This window comes from Phoenix dactylifera, chromosome 2, assembly GCF_051530095.1.
Source record: "Phoenix dactylifera cultivar Ajwa chromosome 2, Ajwa_hap1_PhDact_Kaust_v1.1, whole genome shotgun sequence".
Taxonomy (NCBI): domain Eukaryota; kingdom Viridiplantae; phylum Streptophyta; class Magnoliopsida; order Arecales; family Arecaceae; genus Phoenix; species Phoenix dactylifera.
Genome location: NC_143191.1, coordinates 55204109 through 55220924, shown reverse-complemented (window position 1 = coordinate 55220924; position 16816 = coordinate 55204109). Strand labels below are relative to the sequence as shown.

The window sequence follows — 16816 nt, the reverse complement described above, 5'->3', positions numbered from 1 at the left end:
TTGAGGGAAAAAAGGAAAATTATTCAACCAATTGAAATTCTACAAGAAATTCAATAATCAAATTACAGAGACTTCTTCAGTCCAGATATTTTTGTTTTAAAAAAGCAGACAATAGTATACAAAGCTCAGAATGAGGGTAGAACACATCAGATGGGCTTTCAGAGGAAATGCATAAGAAACTCCTTCATTTGATCAAGGTATGGCGACCTGGTCGGGATTATGTGACCCATGTCGTGCTCGATGACCATAGAGCAGTCCTTATCAAACAGATCAACAAGTTTCCTGCTAGCTTCGCATGCTATCTGCCTGTCATGCCCTTGGCCATTACCGAAGCAATGCAAAGATGGGCACTTTATTAGTTTCTTGCTGCATTCCTCTGATACTGCAGAGAACCCAGAGCATAAGATTGCAAATCTAAAATCTGAAACGCCACCACTTCTCTGTTGCTTTTCACAGAACAAAGCAGCCATTGCTGCTCCTTGCGAGAATCCAAGGATCCCATCAAATGGCCCCATCTGTGAGATTACAGTCTTGAGATAAGAATAGGATTTTTCAAAGCCATCAGTTTGTTGCTGATATTGAAGAGGGTCAAATGACACATCTGCCATTTTCCACCCTCCTTCCTCCAAGCAGTCCGACTTCGGGGCAATAAGCCATGCAAATCTTTTTTTGCAGTTTTCCAGTGTAGGTGGTGACTCTTTACAAGAATTGGTTAGATTGGTAGCTTTCTCTGATGCCAAATCCATGGAAACATGAGGTGGTTCATGAGAATGTTGTTGATAAATAAATGGAAGTTCATGAGGGGCATCAACAAAAACAAACTCCACCATGTTTTTGAGTTTCTTAGCCAGTGATGATGTTCTTCCCTTAAAATTTGAAGCATTCTGTCGAAAACCATGCAAGCACAGGATCCTTAGTTTTCTCCGATGGTTGTGGCCTGTAGAACAATTTCAATAAGAGCAAAATTATCTATCAAAGGAAAGAAACAGACCTGAAAAATTCATAACTGTTTGCATCAGCTCAGTAGCAAACATCAAAGAACACTGGGTTTGAGGTGGGCGTCAGACAAGAAAACAGCTATCAATGTATCATCAAAATTCATACTAATAATCCTAGTTGGACATTTTGCTGGCTGTATCCTATAACAGAATGCACTATCCATTTCATTGTTTTCTGTCTTGAAGATCAGAATTCATGAGGATTAGAATTCACAAAACTAGTCTTGTTCACAGCTCCTAAGGTTGGCAAGACACTCCAACCTCAGTTTTTCTGCCCAATATTCAGCATGGTGAAAGGAGGAAAATCAGCTGGAACATTGAAACTAAACCTAGGTTCTTAAAAAGATTCTACCCATCAGAATATCTCCCAGCAGGGATGTCAGGGACTATCATCCATAACCAATAAATGAAAAATCTCTAGATTTAGATCTGGCAAATTGATACAGACCTTACCATCTCTCAGGGAGAGTTCAGAAAGAGGTTTGATGTGATCAGAAAACGGGGCTCTTGCAATCTCATTTGCTTCAGATGAATCAGGCAAGCAATCTGCAAGTATCTGGTCATCCTGTATCAACAGCAATGGCCTATCTCCCTTGCCTTGTTTCTGGCATAACTCACAAACATACACCACACCAGAACTACCCTGTCCAATAATTTGCAACAGGTACTCAGGTCAGAGAAACACATTCCAGGCAACCAAGCCAACATACAATTTGGGGACAACCGGAATAAAACTCACTGGTATTCGCTAATGAGATTGGCCATGGAAAAAAATAACTGAAAAGAAAGTTTAAATTAAAATTGAAGTTTTAAGCATGAAAATGATGTTGTACTTACCTGGCAACTATAACATACTAAGACTAACATCCTACAATAACTGCACCGGCAACGAGATGAATAATCATCAAACGAAGAGTGACATATTAGACAAGTTCCGACAATATTTGCATCCTGACATCCGACTGAGATCCTATTACAATACATGAAAAAGAGTGGATGCCATAGATTCAAACTTCATCAGCATATGTAATAAAATTCACATATCAAAATATCTGTAGAAAGATTCAATTAAGATAGAAGGGGGCCAACCTGTGATCAAATACAAAAATTTTTCCCGTAAAATAGCCACCATCTGGAAATTGTTCCAAATATCTCTGAATTCCACCAAATAACTGTCATAGATATCAGAAGATAAGGATGGCTGAAGAGAATCCAATCTCTGTAAAAGAGTAACTTAGATATATATTACGGAAAAAGGAGAAAAAAAATTGCAGTGTTTGTCCTGTGCCTCATGAGGAATGATATTTTTTTGGTATATGAAATTATAGTAACTACATGGCCAAATGACAAAATAGTGTTGCCGCACATGAAACAATATCTAACCTGAAAAAATGTTACTAAAATGTGCTTGAGTGCATATCCTTTCCAACATGTGGACCATACAATGTGATTATAGATATCTGGGTTAATCATGAAGACATGTCCTTAAGCTTGTCTTAATATCATGGAATCACGCAATGTGATTCGGACTTATCTTCTTTTCTTTTCACAACACAGTTATCTTGAACATTTTTGTGCTCATTCTGGTGCAAAGAGTGAATTTCAGTTAAGAGGAACAAATAATTTTGTTTAGCTCTCATCGTGGTTGCAAGAGTATTAACTCTCTTTTAAAATCTTACATTTATTCAAGATGCCGAAAAGAAAAGTCAATTAAAAAATCTGATTCTTGAATCCAACATTTTGTAAAGAGCCTAATTTTTCAATAATCTACAGAAACATGGATAAGAAAGGAAGAGAATCTTGGGAACTGGACCATCAGACACTAAATCAGGAAAAAAGCCATTATCAGACAACCAATAGGAGAATAAAATTTTGAGAACCACAAAATCAGATACCATACATACCTTAGAAAGGAAAAGTGAATTATGGTGTAATAACCCCAAAATTTTTTTTTATATAAAAAGGGATAGAATAGTCCTTTAAAATTGATATAAGGGGTAAAATTGGAAGGAATCAAAAGATAATGGCATAGTTGTAGATATGTTGAAGTGTTAGGGGCAAAATGGAAATTTAATAATATTAAACAAAGGTGAATAGTGCTTTGATGTGATTTAAATGGGGTGGTTGGTGGCTCACGGGAATGAAACCGAGAGAGAGTCACAGAGAGGGGGTTCTCAGGCGTGGAGGAAAAGAAGGAAAGAAAAAGAGAAGAAGAAGAAGAAAAAGAAGAAGAAAGAGGGATTCGAGGTGGAAGGGATCCCGGTTGCACTTCCAGCTGAAGGGAAAAACGTAGATCTCCTTCCCCTCTACGCAAGGACCTCGATTTCCAAAAAGAAAAAGGTAAATATCCGTCCCTATCTAGTCTTTTGATGACATTAGGCTATACAAAGGGTGGATATAGTCTAGAGGGGTCGGATAAGGGTTGTAGAGGTGGTTAAAAGAGGAAGAATCGGATTTTAACAAATTTTTCCGGCACTACGGAAAAACTGTGTCGAAGTCCCAACTTCGGCGAATTATTTAGGGGGTCAAACGGCCTCCGATGATGATGCATGTTATCTCTTTGGAATCCTCTATGAGTGTAGAATGTTAGGTAAAAATTTCATCAAATTTGGAGTCCTGAAAGTGGATCAAAACCGGGATGAAGTAACCCACTGTCAGTTCGGGTTACTGTTCATCCGGGTGGAAAATAAGGGATTTCATGCCATAATAGGGTATTAAGCCTAGATTAGGCTAAGGGAGACCTTGTACTCGTGCAAGGGAGTCCCTAATACACATAAATGATGAGTTAATTAATAGAAAAAGAAAAAGAGAAAGAAAAGAAAAGATTTAGGGAACGGGGGAGTTGAATCAATTAAAGTTCCCTATATTATAATTGGCACGTAGATTATGACCTTGATACAAGACTAAATGTATGGTAAATGCATGTCACAGTTGGGCAAGAAGCTAGGGAACGAGAGGAAGAAGTTCCCCACTGCCTGCTGTAGAATTCTAGAGGCGTATCGAGGCCGTGCCGGATTGGCAGGTGAGTGGGAGTTTGTACTTTGCACCATGAGCACATTCTTTATTCATTTTCATGAATGTTGCCAAGTGTGACTTGATTCCACCTGAGCTTATTGATTAATTGTTGTAGTAGATTCCTCTATAATCTTGATTCTCCATGCTTGATTATTCTGTACATGCATTTGAAGGAACATTGAGAGAAATTACGAGGGGTTGATGAGTAATCAAATTGATTCCGAATTGTGAAATGATTTCTTTTGTAAATTGATTTCATTTCCTCTATTTCAAAGATTTGTAGAGCCTTTTTAGTGGTATATTGAGTTGTATTGCACTTTCTTGACCCTCACTCCCAACCCTGATGTTAGTTTATGATTGGGTCGGAGTCGAGTGAGTGGTAGTCTTAATCATACTCCTTTTTAGTAAAGTATTGGGAGGGTGCATTATGGCATTTATGCATGGCTTGGCAGTATCTGCAGGACACCTATAGTCGATGGGGTTGAACATCGGCCTTTGTGCACATAGTAGCCTTCTGGGTGGGCGGAGCCCAGTCCCTTCCTAGGGGGGACACGGCCCTAGGCGTAGGATCGGCCGGTCCTACGACTTATATTCTGCTTGCCGCCGGGCATAGTAAGACCCCGCGAGGTGCAGTATGGCTTTCCGCGGATGTAGAATTCCCGCGAGGTGCCGTTTAGTATGTAGATGTGAGATGAATTTCTGTTCTGGATACTGGCCGGCATTTACATGATTAGTGTGGTGTCTTATCCTACATATGCATGTGACAGTAAGGAGTTGTTGCTGGTTCGCCTGGGGCGTAAAACCCACCTCCCGACAGCTGTCTAGTGATGATTTCAGCATATTGACACCTGATTTGTATGTTCCAGCATTATGATCTGTTGAGCATATTCATGAGTAGCATACATGTTTGCTTGATTATTCCATATATGCTTCAGATGAGTTGATATTGATTGTGGTAATATTGATGATTTATTCCATATTCTCTATGTTGAGTTCATGTTCATGTTGTTATTGATCTTGAGATTTCATCTCGAGCCATGATTATATTCTGTCTCATATGCATAGTACTCTCTACTCCACTCACTGAGTATTCATATACTCACTCCCCAGTTTGGTGTTTTTGATTGCAGGGCAGGTATTGTATAGAGAGGAGCAGGGTTAGAGATTGTCTGCTTACTGTGCCGCTCCATAGTATAGTATAGTATAATGTAGATAGAGGTTTATACCCTTTTGGTGTATTATAAACCTTCTGTTGTATATAGTGTATAGTTACAGTCGTAGATCCTGTTGTGGATATGGGTTTGACCATAGATGGAATGGGAACCAGATTTTTATACATATGAGTTATATGCCTGAGATAATGTATTGATATATATTGTCCAGGTTCATTATGTGACGGATTATGTGATTGCTGCTCTGACAGGTAGTGTGTTGTATGTATTGAGATAATCCTGACAGGTCACTATAGGAAAAGTGATCATTTTGTGCATGCATCATGCCAAATTTTTCAAGATTCATTGATGATTGATAGGTAGTAGGGTTCTACGCGGTGGCTGGTGGCCTTATGCCTACCCGCACCCTAGGACCGTCGCGGCGGCCCGCCAGGAACGGGGCGAGGGTCGTGACAAAGCTTGGTATCAGAGCAAAGGTTAAGAAGAGTCTTGTCAGAGCAATAGGATGAGTCAGGATTAAGTATAGGATTATACTATGGAGCATAGGATTTTTCTGTATGTTATTTTATTAGTCATTTACAACTCAGTAAAATATATCATGACTCAGTGTGTAACGACCATCCTCTCTTTTTGACTTTTTTAGAGAGATATAAAGAATACCTCCAAGGAGAGGACCTGCTCGTCCTGAAAGGAGGATGGAGCCAGATATAGCATTGGATGCGGGTTCTGCACATGTCGAGCCCCAAAGAGAAAAATCTCGTCCTGCTGATAGACGGAGGGTTGATGATCAAGGAGAGGTAGGAAGTAGAGATGCATTGATGGAACGGTTACTGGCGGAAAATCAGGCTCTGAGGGAGCAGATTGCTCGGGGGAAACCTCCTGCCCCGTCAGTAGTATCCATCCCACCTCCTGTAGTTGTGCCAAGAAGTTTGGCCAGGCGGGCTCTAGATGATGAGGGGATTACTGTACAGGAATTTCTGAGGCTCAGAACCCCAGAGTTTAAGGGGGAAGAAGGTGAAGATCCTCAGAGATTCCTGGAGGAGACTGAAAAGATGATACGGAGACTGCCCTGTTCTGATGCAAGAGCAATAGAACTTGTAGGGCTCACAATGAAAGAAGATGCCTGGGGCTGGTACCAGAGGCACGTGGAGGACAGATTGTACAGTAGGAATCCTCCAACCTGGGAAGAGTTCAGGCAAGCAGTGATGGATGAGTTTTTGTCTCCGGCTGAGAGGCAGAATCGGGCTCTTCAGTTTGAGAGGCTGAAGCAGATGCCCGGAATGAGCGTATCTGAGTACGCTCGTGAGTTCACTAGATTGGGGAAGTATGCTCCTTACATCATCCCCACTGAAGCTGCCAGGATAGAAAGATTCAGGCGGGGTCTGATTTCCCCGCTTTATAATGCGGTGTTGGCAGTAGAGGTCCCCACCTTGTCTAGGCTGATAGATAAAGCAAAACAGTGGGAGACCAGAAACAAAGAGGAAAGAGCTGAAAGAGAATAGAGAAAAATGAGTGTGGGGAAGGAGCAAAGCAGTAGAGGTAGATCTGAGGGAGTAGATCTCTCGGAGGGCCCGACGGAGCAATCTGTACGCTCAACTCCATCTGCCCCGCGTAAGAGGAAATGGAGGGGAAGAGGTCAATCACAAGATACTTTTCTACCATCAGTACCTCGTCCTCCAGTCACTATGGCCAGAACTGAATCCGGGTTCCAATCATGGCCAGTGTGTGACATATGTGGGAAGCAGCACCCTGATAGATGCAGAATGGGCCAGGGAGTGTGCTACAGATGTGGACAGCCGGGTCATTTTGCCAGAGAATGCCCGCAGGGTGCCACCCAGCAGTTTGTGCCCTTGGCATCCTACCCTTCTGTACAGATAGACAGGCCTAGTAGTAGGGGGCCTGTAGGCAGAGGCAGAGGTCAGACACCAGCGTCACAGCAGAGTGTTGGACCATCTCAGCTGTTAGCTCCAGCAGGCAGAGGGCAAGGAAAGGTGTTTACGGTAAATCCACAGGAGGCACAGGCATCAAATGCAGCTGTGACAGGTATGCTCCTCAAGATTAAAGCTAGAGTGTTATTTGATTCTGGAGCTACCCATTCATTTGTGTCCCCTTATTTTGCTAAAAAGTTAGCTAAGGATAAGATATTGATGCATATTCCCTTAGTTATTAGCACACCTGTAGGGGATAGTATAGAAGTGAGATATGTGTATCCTACCTGTGTGGTAGAGGTAGAAGGTAAGACACTCCCAGTCGATTTGATTGAGTTGGCAGTGTTAGACTTTGATGTCATACTGGGCATGGATTGGTTATCAGACAATCGTGCCACCATTAACTGCCAAGAAAAGAGTGTTATTTTCAGACCTTTAGATAAGGGGAAATTTACATATCAAGGGGACAGGAGTGAGATCCCAATGAATTTGGTGTCTGCAGTAAAAGCAAAGAGGCTGCTGAGAAAGGGGTGTCAAAGCTATCTAGCTTATGTGATGGACACCCAGGTAGAGTCTGTGGATCTGCAGCAGATTCCAGTTGTTAGGGAGTATCCTGATGTATTTCCAGGAGAATTACCAGGATTGCCACTTGATAGAGAAATTGAGTTCAGTATTGAACTTCTTCCTGGTACAAACCCTATATCGATTGCTCCCTATCGTATGGCACCTACAGAGCTGAGGGAGTTGAAGGTCCAGTTGCAGGATCTGCTAGACAAGGGGTTTGTTAGGCCCAGTACATCACCATGGGGTGCCCCAGTTCTGTTTGTGAAGAAGAAGGATGGATCGCTGAGATTATGTATAGATTATAGACAGCTGAATAAAGTGACCATCAAAAATAGATACCCACTCCCCAGGATAGATGACCTGTTTGATCAATTACAAGGGGCTGAGTACTTCTCGAAGATTGATCTGCAATCTGGGTATCATCAGTTAAAAATCAGAAAGGAAAATATATTGAAGACTGCATTCAGAACGAGATACGGGCACTATGAGTTTCTAGTGCTTCCATTTGGGCTGACAAATGCCCCAGCAGCATTCATGGATTTGATGAATAGGGTTTTTAAACCCTATCTTGACAGATTTGTGATAGTCTTTATAGATGATATCCTCATATATTCTAAGAGTCAGGCTGATCATGAAGAGCATTTGAGGATAGCACTACAAACCTTGAGAGAACATGAATTGTATGCCAAACTTACCAAATGTGAGTTCTGGCTACAAGAAGTTGGATTCTTGGGACACATAATATGTAAGGAAGGAATCAGGGTGGATCCCAAGAAGATTGAGGCAGTTATGGATTGGCCGAGACCAACAAATGTAACAGAAATCAGGAGCTTTCTGGGTCTGGCTGGGTACTATAGGAAGTTTGTAAAGGACTTTTCAAAAATAGCTACCCCATTAACAAAGCTGACTCGGAAGCAGGTTAAGTTCACTTGGACAGATTCTTGTGAACAGAGCTTCCAGAAGCTGAAAGATTGCCTCACATCAGCTCCAGTTTTGACTCTACCCACAGATACAGGCGGATTTGTAGTCTACTGTGATGCTTCTAAAGTGGGATTGGGATGTGTGTTGATGCAGAATGGCAAGGTGATTGCATATGCATCCAGACAGCTAAGAAAGCATGAAGTAAACTATCCCACTCATGACTTGGAAATGGCTGCTGTCATATTTGCACTAAAGATATGGAGGCATTATTTATATGGTGAGAAATGTGAAATATATACTGATCATAAAAGCCTCCAGTACATTCAGCAGCAAAGAAATTTGAATCTCAGACAAAGGAGATGGATAGAGCTGTTGAAGGATTATGACTGCCAAATCCTGTATCATCCGGGCAAGGCTAATGTAGTAGCAGATGCATTAAGCCGGAAGTCAATGGGCAGTTTATCTCACATCTCCATCCAGAGGAGAGAGATAGTCAGAGATCTGGCAGATTTATTTGCTCAGGGACTATCTTTTGAGTTATTAGAGGTTCGTCCTTTGATTGCACAGTTTCAGGTGAAACCGAGGTTGATAGATGAAATCAAAGTTTCACAGGATTTAGATCCAATCCTTGTGAAACTGAAAGGAGAAGTGCAATCAGGACAGTCAGAAAGGTTTCAGATTGTAGATGGAATGTTGAGGTGTGGCAGTAGGCTATGTGTGCCAAATGTGGAAGATCTGAGACAGAGGATTATGCATGAAGCACACAATACTCCCTATAGCATTCATCCTGGTTCCACCAAAATGTATCATGATATCAAAGGCATATATTGGTGGAACGGATTAAAAAGGGATGTGGCCAAATATGTGGCTTCTTGTTTGACTTGTCAACAAGTGAAATTTGAACATCAGAAGCCAACAGGGCTTTTGCAAGAGTTACCTTTGCCCGAGTGGAAATGGGAAAGGATAACTATGGATTTTGTGGTCGGGCTGCCCAGAACACAAAAAGGATATGATTCCATCTGGGTGATTGTGGATAGATTGACAAAATCAGCCCATTTTCTACCGGTGAAAACCACATATTCAGTAGCTCAGTATGCCGAAATATATGTGAATAAAATAGTATCTCTGCATGGAGTGCCAGTTTCTATTATATCAGATAGAGGTTCACAGTTTACCTCTAGATTTTGGCAGAAACTCCATGAGGCATTAGGAACTCAGCTTGATTTCAGTACAGCATTTCACCCTCAAACAGATGGGCAATCGGAGAGGACCATTCAGACCCTCGAGGATATGCTCAGAATATGTGTACTGGATTTCAGAGGTAGCTGGGACAGATACTTACCTTTAGTGGAGTTTGCATATAATAACAGTTATCACTCCACTATTGGTATGGCACCTTATGAGGCACTTTATGGGAGAAAATGTAGATCTCCCTTATGCTGGTCTGAGATTGGAGAGAAGCACCTAGAAGGACATCAGAGAGACATCAGAAAAAGTGCCAATGATACAGGAAAGGTTGAGGACAGTGTTCAGTAGGCAGAAGAGCTACTCAGATGTCAGAAGGAGAGATGTGCAGTTTGGCACGGGGGATCACGTGTTCCTAAAGATCTCTCCTATGAAAGGGGTAATGAGGTTTGGAAAGAGGGGCAAGCTTAGTCCCAGATACATTGGCCCCTTTGAAATATTAGATAAAGTTGGCAATGTATCTTACAGATTAGCACTGCCTCCAAACCTCAGCCATGTGCATCCAGTATTCCACATATCTATGCTCCGGAAGTATGTGCCGGATCCATCTCATGTGCTATCAGTGCAGGAAGTTATAGTAGAAGAAGATCTTTCTTATGAAGAACTTCCTGTCGCTATTCTTGATACTCAGATCAGGAAGCTGAGAAATAAGGAAATATGTATGGTAAAGGTCCAATGGCACCGGCACAATGTTGAAGAATGCACTTGGGAGTCGGAGCAAAGTATGAAGAGCAAATACCCTCACCTCTTTGAGTAATCAGGTAATTTACTCTTTTAAATTCGAGGACGAATTTTATATAAGGAGGGGAGGATGTAATAACCCCAAAATTTTTTTTTATATAAAAAGGGATAGAATAGTCCTTTAAAATTGATATAAGGGGTAAAATTGGAAGGAATCAAAAGATAATGGCATAGTTGTAGATATGTTGAAGTGTTAGGGGCAAAATGGGAATTTAATAATATTAAACAAAGGTGAATAGTGCTTTGATGTGATTTAAATGGGGTGGTTGGTGGCTCACGGGAATGAAACCGAGAGAGAGTCACAGAGAGGGGGTTCTCAGGCGTGGAGGAAAAGAAGGAAAGAAAAAGAGAAGAAGAAGAAGAAAAAGAAGAAGAAAGAGGGATTCGAGGTGGAAGGGATCCCGGTTGCACTTCCAGCTGAAGGAAAAAACGTAGATCTCCTTCCCCTCTACGCAAGGACCTCGATTTCCAAAAAGAAAAAGGTAAATATCCGTCCCTATCTAGTCTTTTGATGACATTAGGCTATACAAAGGGTGGATATAGTCTAGAGGGGTCGGATAAGGGTTGTAGAGGTGATTAAAAGAGGAAGAATCGGATTTTAACAAATTTTTCCGGCACTACGGAAAAACTGTGTCGAAGTCCCAACTTCGGCGAACTATTTAGGGGGTCAAACGGCCTCCGATGATGATGCATGTTATCTCTTTGGAATCCTCTATGAGTGTAGAATGTTAGGTAAAAATTTCATCAAATTTGGAGTCCTGAAAGTGGATCAAAACCGGGATGAAGTAACCCACTGTCAGTTCGGGTTACTGTTCATCCGGGTGGAAAATAAGGGATTTCATGCCATAATAGGGTATTAAGCCTAGATTAGGCTAAGGGAGACCTTGTACTCGTGCAAGGGAGTCCCTAATACACATAAATGATGAGTTAATTAATAGAAAAAGAGAAAGAAAAGAAAAGATTTAGGGAACGGGGGAGTTGAATCAATTAAAGTTCCCTATATTATAATTGGCACGTAGATTATGACCTTGATACAAGACTAAATGTATGGTAAATGCATGTCACAGTTGGGCAAGAAGCTAGGGAACGAGAGGAAGAAGTTCCCCACTGCCTGCTGTAGAATTCTAGAGGCGTATCGAGGCCGTGCCGGATTGGCAGGTGAGTGGGAGTTTGTACTTTGCACCATGAGCACATTCTTTATTCATTTTCATGAATGTTGCCAAGTGTGACTTGATTCCACCTGAGCTTATTGATTAATTGTTGTAGTAGATTCCTCTATAATCTTGATTCTCCATGCTTGATTATTCTGTACATGCATTTGAAGGAACATTGAGAGAAATTACGAGGGGTTGATGAGTAATCAAATTGATTCCGAATTGTGAAATGATTTCTTTTGTAAATTGATTTCATTTCCTCTATTTCAAAGATTTGTAGAGCCTTTTTAGTGGTATATTGAGTTGTATTGCACTTTCTTGACCCTCACTCCCAACCCTGATGTTAGTTTATGATTGGGTCGGAGTCGAGTGAGTGGTAGTCTTGATCATACTCCTTTTTAGTAAAGTATTGGGAGGGTGCATTATGGCATTTATGCATGGCTTGGCAGTATCTGCAGGACACCTATAGTCGATGGGGTTGAACATCGGCCTTTGTGCACATAGTAGCCTTCTGGGTGGGCGGAGCCCAGTCCCTTCCTAGGGGGGGACACGGCCCTAGGCGTAGGATCGGCCGGTCCTACGACTTATATTCTGCTTGCCGCCGGGCATAGTAAGACCCCGCGAGGTGCAGTATGGCTTTCCGCGGATGTAGAATTCCCACGAGGTGCCGTTTAGTATGTAGATGTGAGATGGATTTCTGTTCTGGATACTGGCCGGCATTTACATGATTAGTGTGGTGTCTTATCCTACATATGCATGTGACAGTAAGGAGTTGTTGCTGGTTCGCCTGGGGCGTAAAACCCACCTCCCGACAGCTGTCTAGTGATGATTTCAGCATATTGACACCTGATTTGTATGTTCCAGCATTATGATCTGTTGAGCATATTCATGAGTAGCATATATGTTTGCTTGATTATTCCATATATGCTTCAGATGAGTTGATATTGATTGTGGTAATATTGATGATTTATTCCATATTCTCTATGTTGAGTTCATGTTCATGTTGTTATTGATCTTGAGATTTCATCTCGAGCCATGATTATATTCTGTCTCATGTGCATAGTACTCTCTACTCCACTCACTGAGTATTCATATACTCACTCCCCAGTTTGGTGTTTTTGATTGCAGGGCAAGTATTGTATAGAGAGGAGCAGGGTTAGAGATTGTCTGCTTACTGTGCCGCTCCATAGTATAGTATAGTATAATGTAGATAGAGGTTTATACCCTTTTGGTGTATTATAAACCTTCTGTTGTATATAGTGTATAGTTACAGTCGTAGATCCTGTTGTGGATATGGGTTTGACCATAGATGGAATGGGAACCAGATTTTTATACATATGAGTTATATGCCTGAGATAATGTATTGATATATATTGTCCAGGTTCATTATGTGACGGATTATGTGATTGCTGCTCTGACAGGTAGTGTGTTGTATGTATTGAGATAATCCTGACAGGTCACTATAGGAAAAGTGATCATTTTGTGCATGCATCATGCCAAATTTTTCAAGATTCATTGATGATTGATAGGTAGTAGGGTTCTACGCGGTGGCTGGTGGCCTTATGCCTACCCGCACCCTAGAACCGTCGTGGCGGCCCGCCGGGAACGGGGCGGGGGTCGTGACATATGGTATCCATATTAAATATTATGGCACATTTAAAAAGGAAAAAAAATTACTATAATGCAAATAACATTTAAGAATGGTGATTAATGCCTTGGAACTGTATTTGAAGGAGATATAAAAATATTTTAATCTGCATACCACATTGGTCTTCTTTTCCATATGTAAAAAGAAACATAACTTGGAAGACTTCAGAGAAGTTGAGGATTATCCCATGATCAGTTTGTTGTTTACTGAAATTTATCCCTTCCTTTTCATGCATACAGTTATGCCTTTTTCTGCAATTCAACAGAATTTATATGCCCTTTCATTTTTATTAATAATTTGGACAATTAGTCAGCAAAAGGTGAACTAATGAAAAATCTCCATCAATCATAATGCCCACTGTACTGTTCTAGTATGAGCACTTAAATGCATATTGAAAGTGAGCATTGATAAAACCAGCATATTTCAAAATCACATAACGGAAACTGATATGAAAGCACTATAAAATTATTGATAACAAATGAAAAAGATAAAGAAAACCAAACATAATTCTTTTTTAAGACTTACCTGAAACACATTTTCGAAACCTGCACCCTTGGATCGAATATAGGCTGATGCCATTTCACATCTTATACCTCCAGTACAGTACCTGAAATATAGAAAGAATAATTACAGCATCTACCACCCATGAGAAGTAATGTAAAGTATTACAAAAGTATGCTCCCAATTAACTATAGGCTACAAAAGTCAAAAAAAAGGAAAAAGGAAAAGAAAAAGAAGAGTCAGCATAATGCTTGAAACAAATGAGTCACATATTGCAAGCCATAGACAATATTGACATAATTCTAAGAATTAATAGAAATTAGATTTAAATTGTTGACATTTTTCTTAGTATGAAAAACCTAAATTTAAACGATTAACAGATTTTCCTCGGTAACTGTGTTGTGCATTAGCAAATATAAGAGTTCTTCTATTCAAAAGAAATATAATTAGAATGAAAAGATAAATTCAAGATCCAAGAACACAGCCAAAAGGGCCATACTCCATACGTCTTCCTTCAAGTGATCCTTCCATGTCATTGGCTTCCCTAGAAGGTTATACCATCCTATGTAGTAATGCAACGGACATAGTTTTCAGCAAGGCCTGCCATACTCCACTCAAAAACTATCATTCCAGAAGTCACCTTCCATGTAAGGGTCTAACTAATGGTCTACCAATTCGTTTTAGGAAAACAAGATGAAGTCAAACCTTTGCCTCTCATCGATAAAGGCTAACACGTTGTTCATCCAGAAATTACAAGCACACAACATTAGAAAACTTTAACCACCCAATCAGCATGGAACCCAAGAAGGCCCTAGTTACACATCTTTAGTGGTTTGACAAAATACAGGTATACTCTCTAATTCAGTAAGAGCACACATTCAACTGAAGCTGAAAGATTTGGATTTATTGGACACCATTTTTGTTTCTCTGGCTTATATGGAGAAAAGGGTTGGAATACAGTTACAAGATCCAGACAGAAGATACTTACATGAGGACATGTTTGCCACACAGCTGTTCAGAATGGTCATCTACCCAGGCAGGTAGGTCACTATATTGCCTTGTTTCTGGATCCAAAGTCTCCACATTTGGAGTCTGAAACTTCCCAATCCTAGTCTCATATATGTTCCTTGCATCCAGTAAAACAAGTTGCTTCTGCTGGACCGATGAATGAGAGTCCACATTATTTCCTGGTAACAATTTTTTCTATCAGCAACTTAGCCTCATATTCATAAATCCTAAACTACCAAGCATAATCCCAGAAATCTCAGAAAGCAAAGATAGTACATCTATTTATAAGAAGAATCATCTAAAATGATCTACTATTTAAGAGATGAAATTCCAACAATCATCAAATCATCCACTTACTCGCATCATGGAGAACAGAATGGAACTCAATTGCAGAAAGGTGTGCTCCTGCATTTGAAATTTCTGGTGACTTCGATAATGGATGGGATCTAAAGGTAACTAACTCCTGAAATTGATGATAACAGCCTTTAACATTGTAACAAATACAACATCAGAGAAGTCCACATTGCAATTAAAAAAAAATATATATATATATATATCACGGTAATTTCGACTAAAGTTTTTCTTTATACGTGTTAAAATTAAGAGAATGCAGCCAACACTAGTATTAAGTGAACTATCAAAGTGAAATCATCCAATTAAGTTCCTCCATTTATCCCTATTTGAATGCAATTGTGCATTCTAAAACAAGATATGTGCGGAACAAAAACCTTTACAACTCGAATGTTGAGAGACGTGAAACCGCATTCATTAGCGATCCTCTTATCAGAAGGGTGATCACAATCTGCAAGCTTGAAGTCAGTGCCCTCGAATAAGCTCTTTGATTTCACCTCTGCAATGTGCTTCTCCAGTGATGACATCTTTCCACCAACCTGACAAAAAGAGCAAATCAAACACACAAAGCAAAATACAAAAACAAAATCCAATCGATGATCACAATATAAACCCAACCTCATAAAATCTACAGTCAGAATAATAAGGCATTTGTGATTCTCAATAAAATGGACAAGAAAGGCCCATACAAAACCCATGATCAAAATCTATATATATACAAGAAAAGATGCAAACTTTTCCAACCTAAATGATCAAAGTTTTATAATGGAACCAAACAGGGGTAAAGAGAATAAGGAAATCGTGATTCTGGAAAGAGTCGAGGAGAGAAGGGCTTACAGTGACGTTGACGCCGTCGGGAGCGATCCGGACGCGGCCAAGGAGGCCGAGAGATCGGCAATTGGAGTCGTAGAAGCGGACGAGGGAGGGGAGATCGGGAACGGGGGCGTACTTGTAATAGAGGAGGACTCCAGCTCCTTCCCCTTCCTCTCGCCCAGCTCCGCTCTCCGCCATTGCTGAGATCTCTAAAACCCTACGCCCTAATTTTAGCCCTACTTGGGAGGAGACGGGAGTCGAAAGCCGATGGTGAAAGGTTGAAGGGATAACAGCCAGCGGTGCAATGGGTACGGCTCACTACCGGGGCTGGCAATTCTTGACCCGACCCGTTAATTTGGCCCAAGTGGGGCACAAAATTGACATTCGAGAGTTTAGGGTTGGGAGTTTAGGGTTGGACATAATCAAGGAGCTTAGAATTAGGAGTTTGGTTTCGAGTCAAATCTTAAACCAATTTTGATACAAAATGGCTTTTCACTTTCCAGTCTAAGATTTAGATTTGTATTTAGATCCTTTCATTTTGATAATCAAGGCTGGCAAGTCTTCATCCGATCTATTAAGTTGGCCGGAGTGTGACAGATAATTAACAGTTAGGTTGGACATAAGCAGCTGAGGATTGTGAACTTGGTTTTGCATCGAGTTTAAACCAATTTTGATGCAAAATTGCCTTCTACTTTCTAGTCTAAAATTTAGATTTGTATCTGTCTCTTTGTCTTGAAAAGTATTTTTAAATTTAAGG

General features: G+C 40.7%; 1 protein-coding gene across 2 annotated transcripts; it reads right to left on the bottom strand.

The window, feature by feature from the left end:
* On the bottom strand, positions 1–16345 carry LOC103715766 (rhodanese-like domain protein). Of its 2 annotated transcripts, none has more exons than XM_008803511.5 (9): positions 16084–16345; positions 15624–15785; positions 15253–15358; positions 14876–15074; positions 13912–13993; positions 2088–2170; positions 1836–1968; positions 1452–1641; positions 1–937 (listed from the first exon to the last, which is right to left on the bottom strand). In XM_008803511.5, the coding sequence occupies exons 1-9, from the start codon at positions 16255–16257 to the stop codon at positions 159–161; spliced, it is 1908 nt and encodes a 635-aa protein (XP_008801733.4). In that variant the 5' UTR covers positions 16258–16345; the 3' UTR covers positions 1–158. The 2 variants fall into 2 exon arrangements, with proteins under 2 accessions (XP_008801733.4, XP_088573174.2); XM_088717048.2 differs by having other exon boundaries at positions 15253–15378; positions 16084–16318.
* Positions 16346–16816: the final 471 nt, after the last annotated feature.

Bases quoted from the DNA above. Each gene is read 5' to 3' on its own strand.
- LOC103715766 (XM_008803511.5), bottom strand. From the start codon at position 16,257: ATGGCGGAGAGCGGAGCTGGGCGAGAGGAAGGGGAAGGAGCTGGAGTC. The intron at 1,642-1,835 runs GTAAGTACAACA...ATTATTGGACAG, and splicing joins TAGTATGTTATAGTTGCCAG to GGTAGTTCTGGTGTGGTGTA. The intron at 938-1,451 runs GTAAGGTCTGTA...ATTGTTCTACAG, and splicing joins TGAACTCTCCCTGAGAGATG to GCCACAACCATCGGAGAAAA.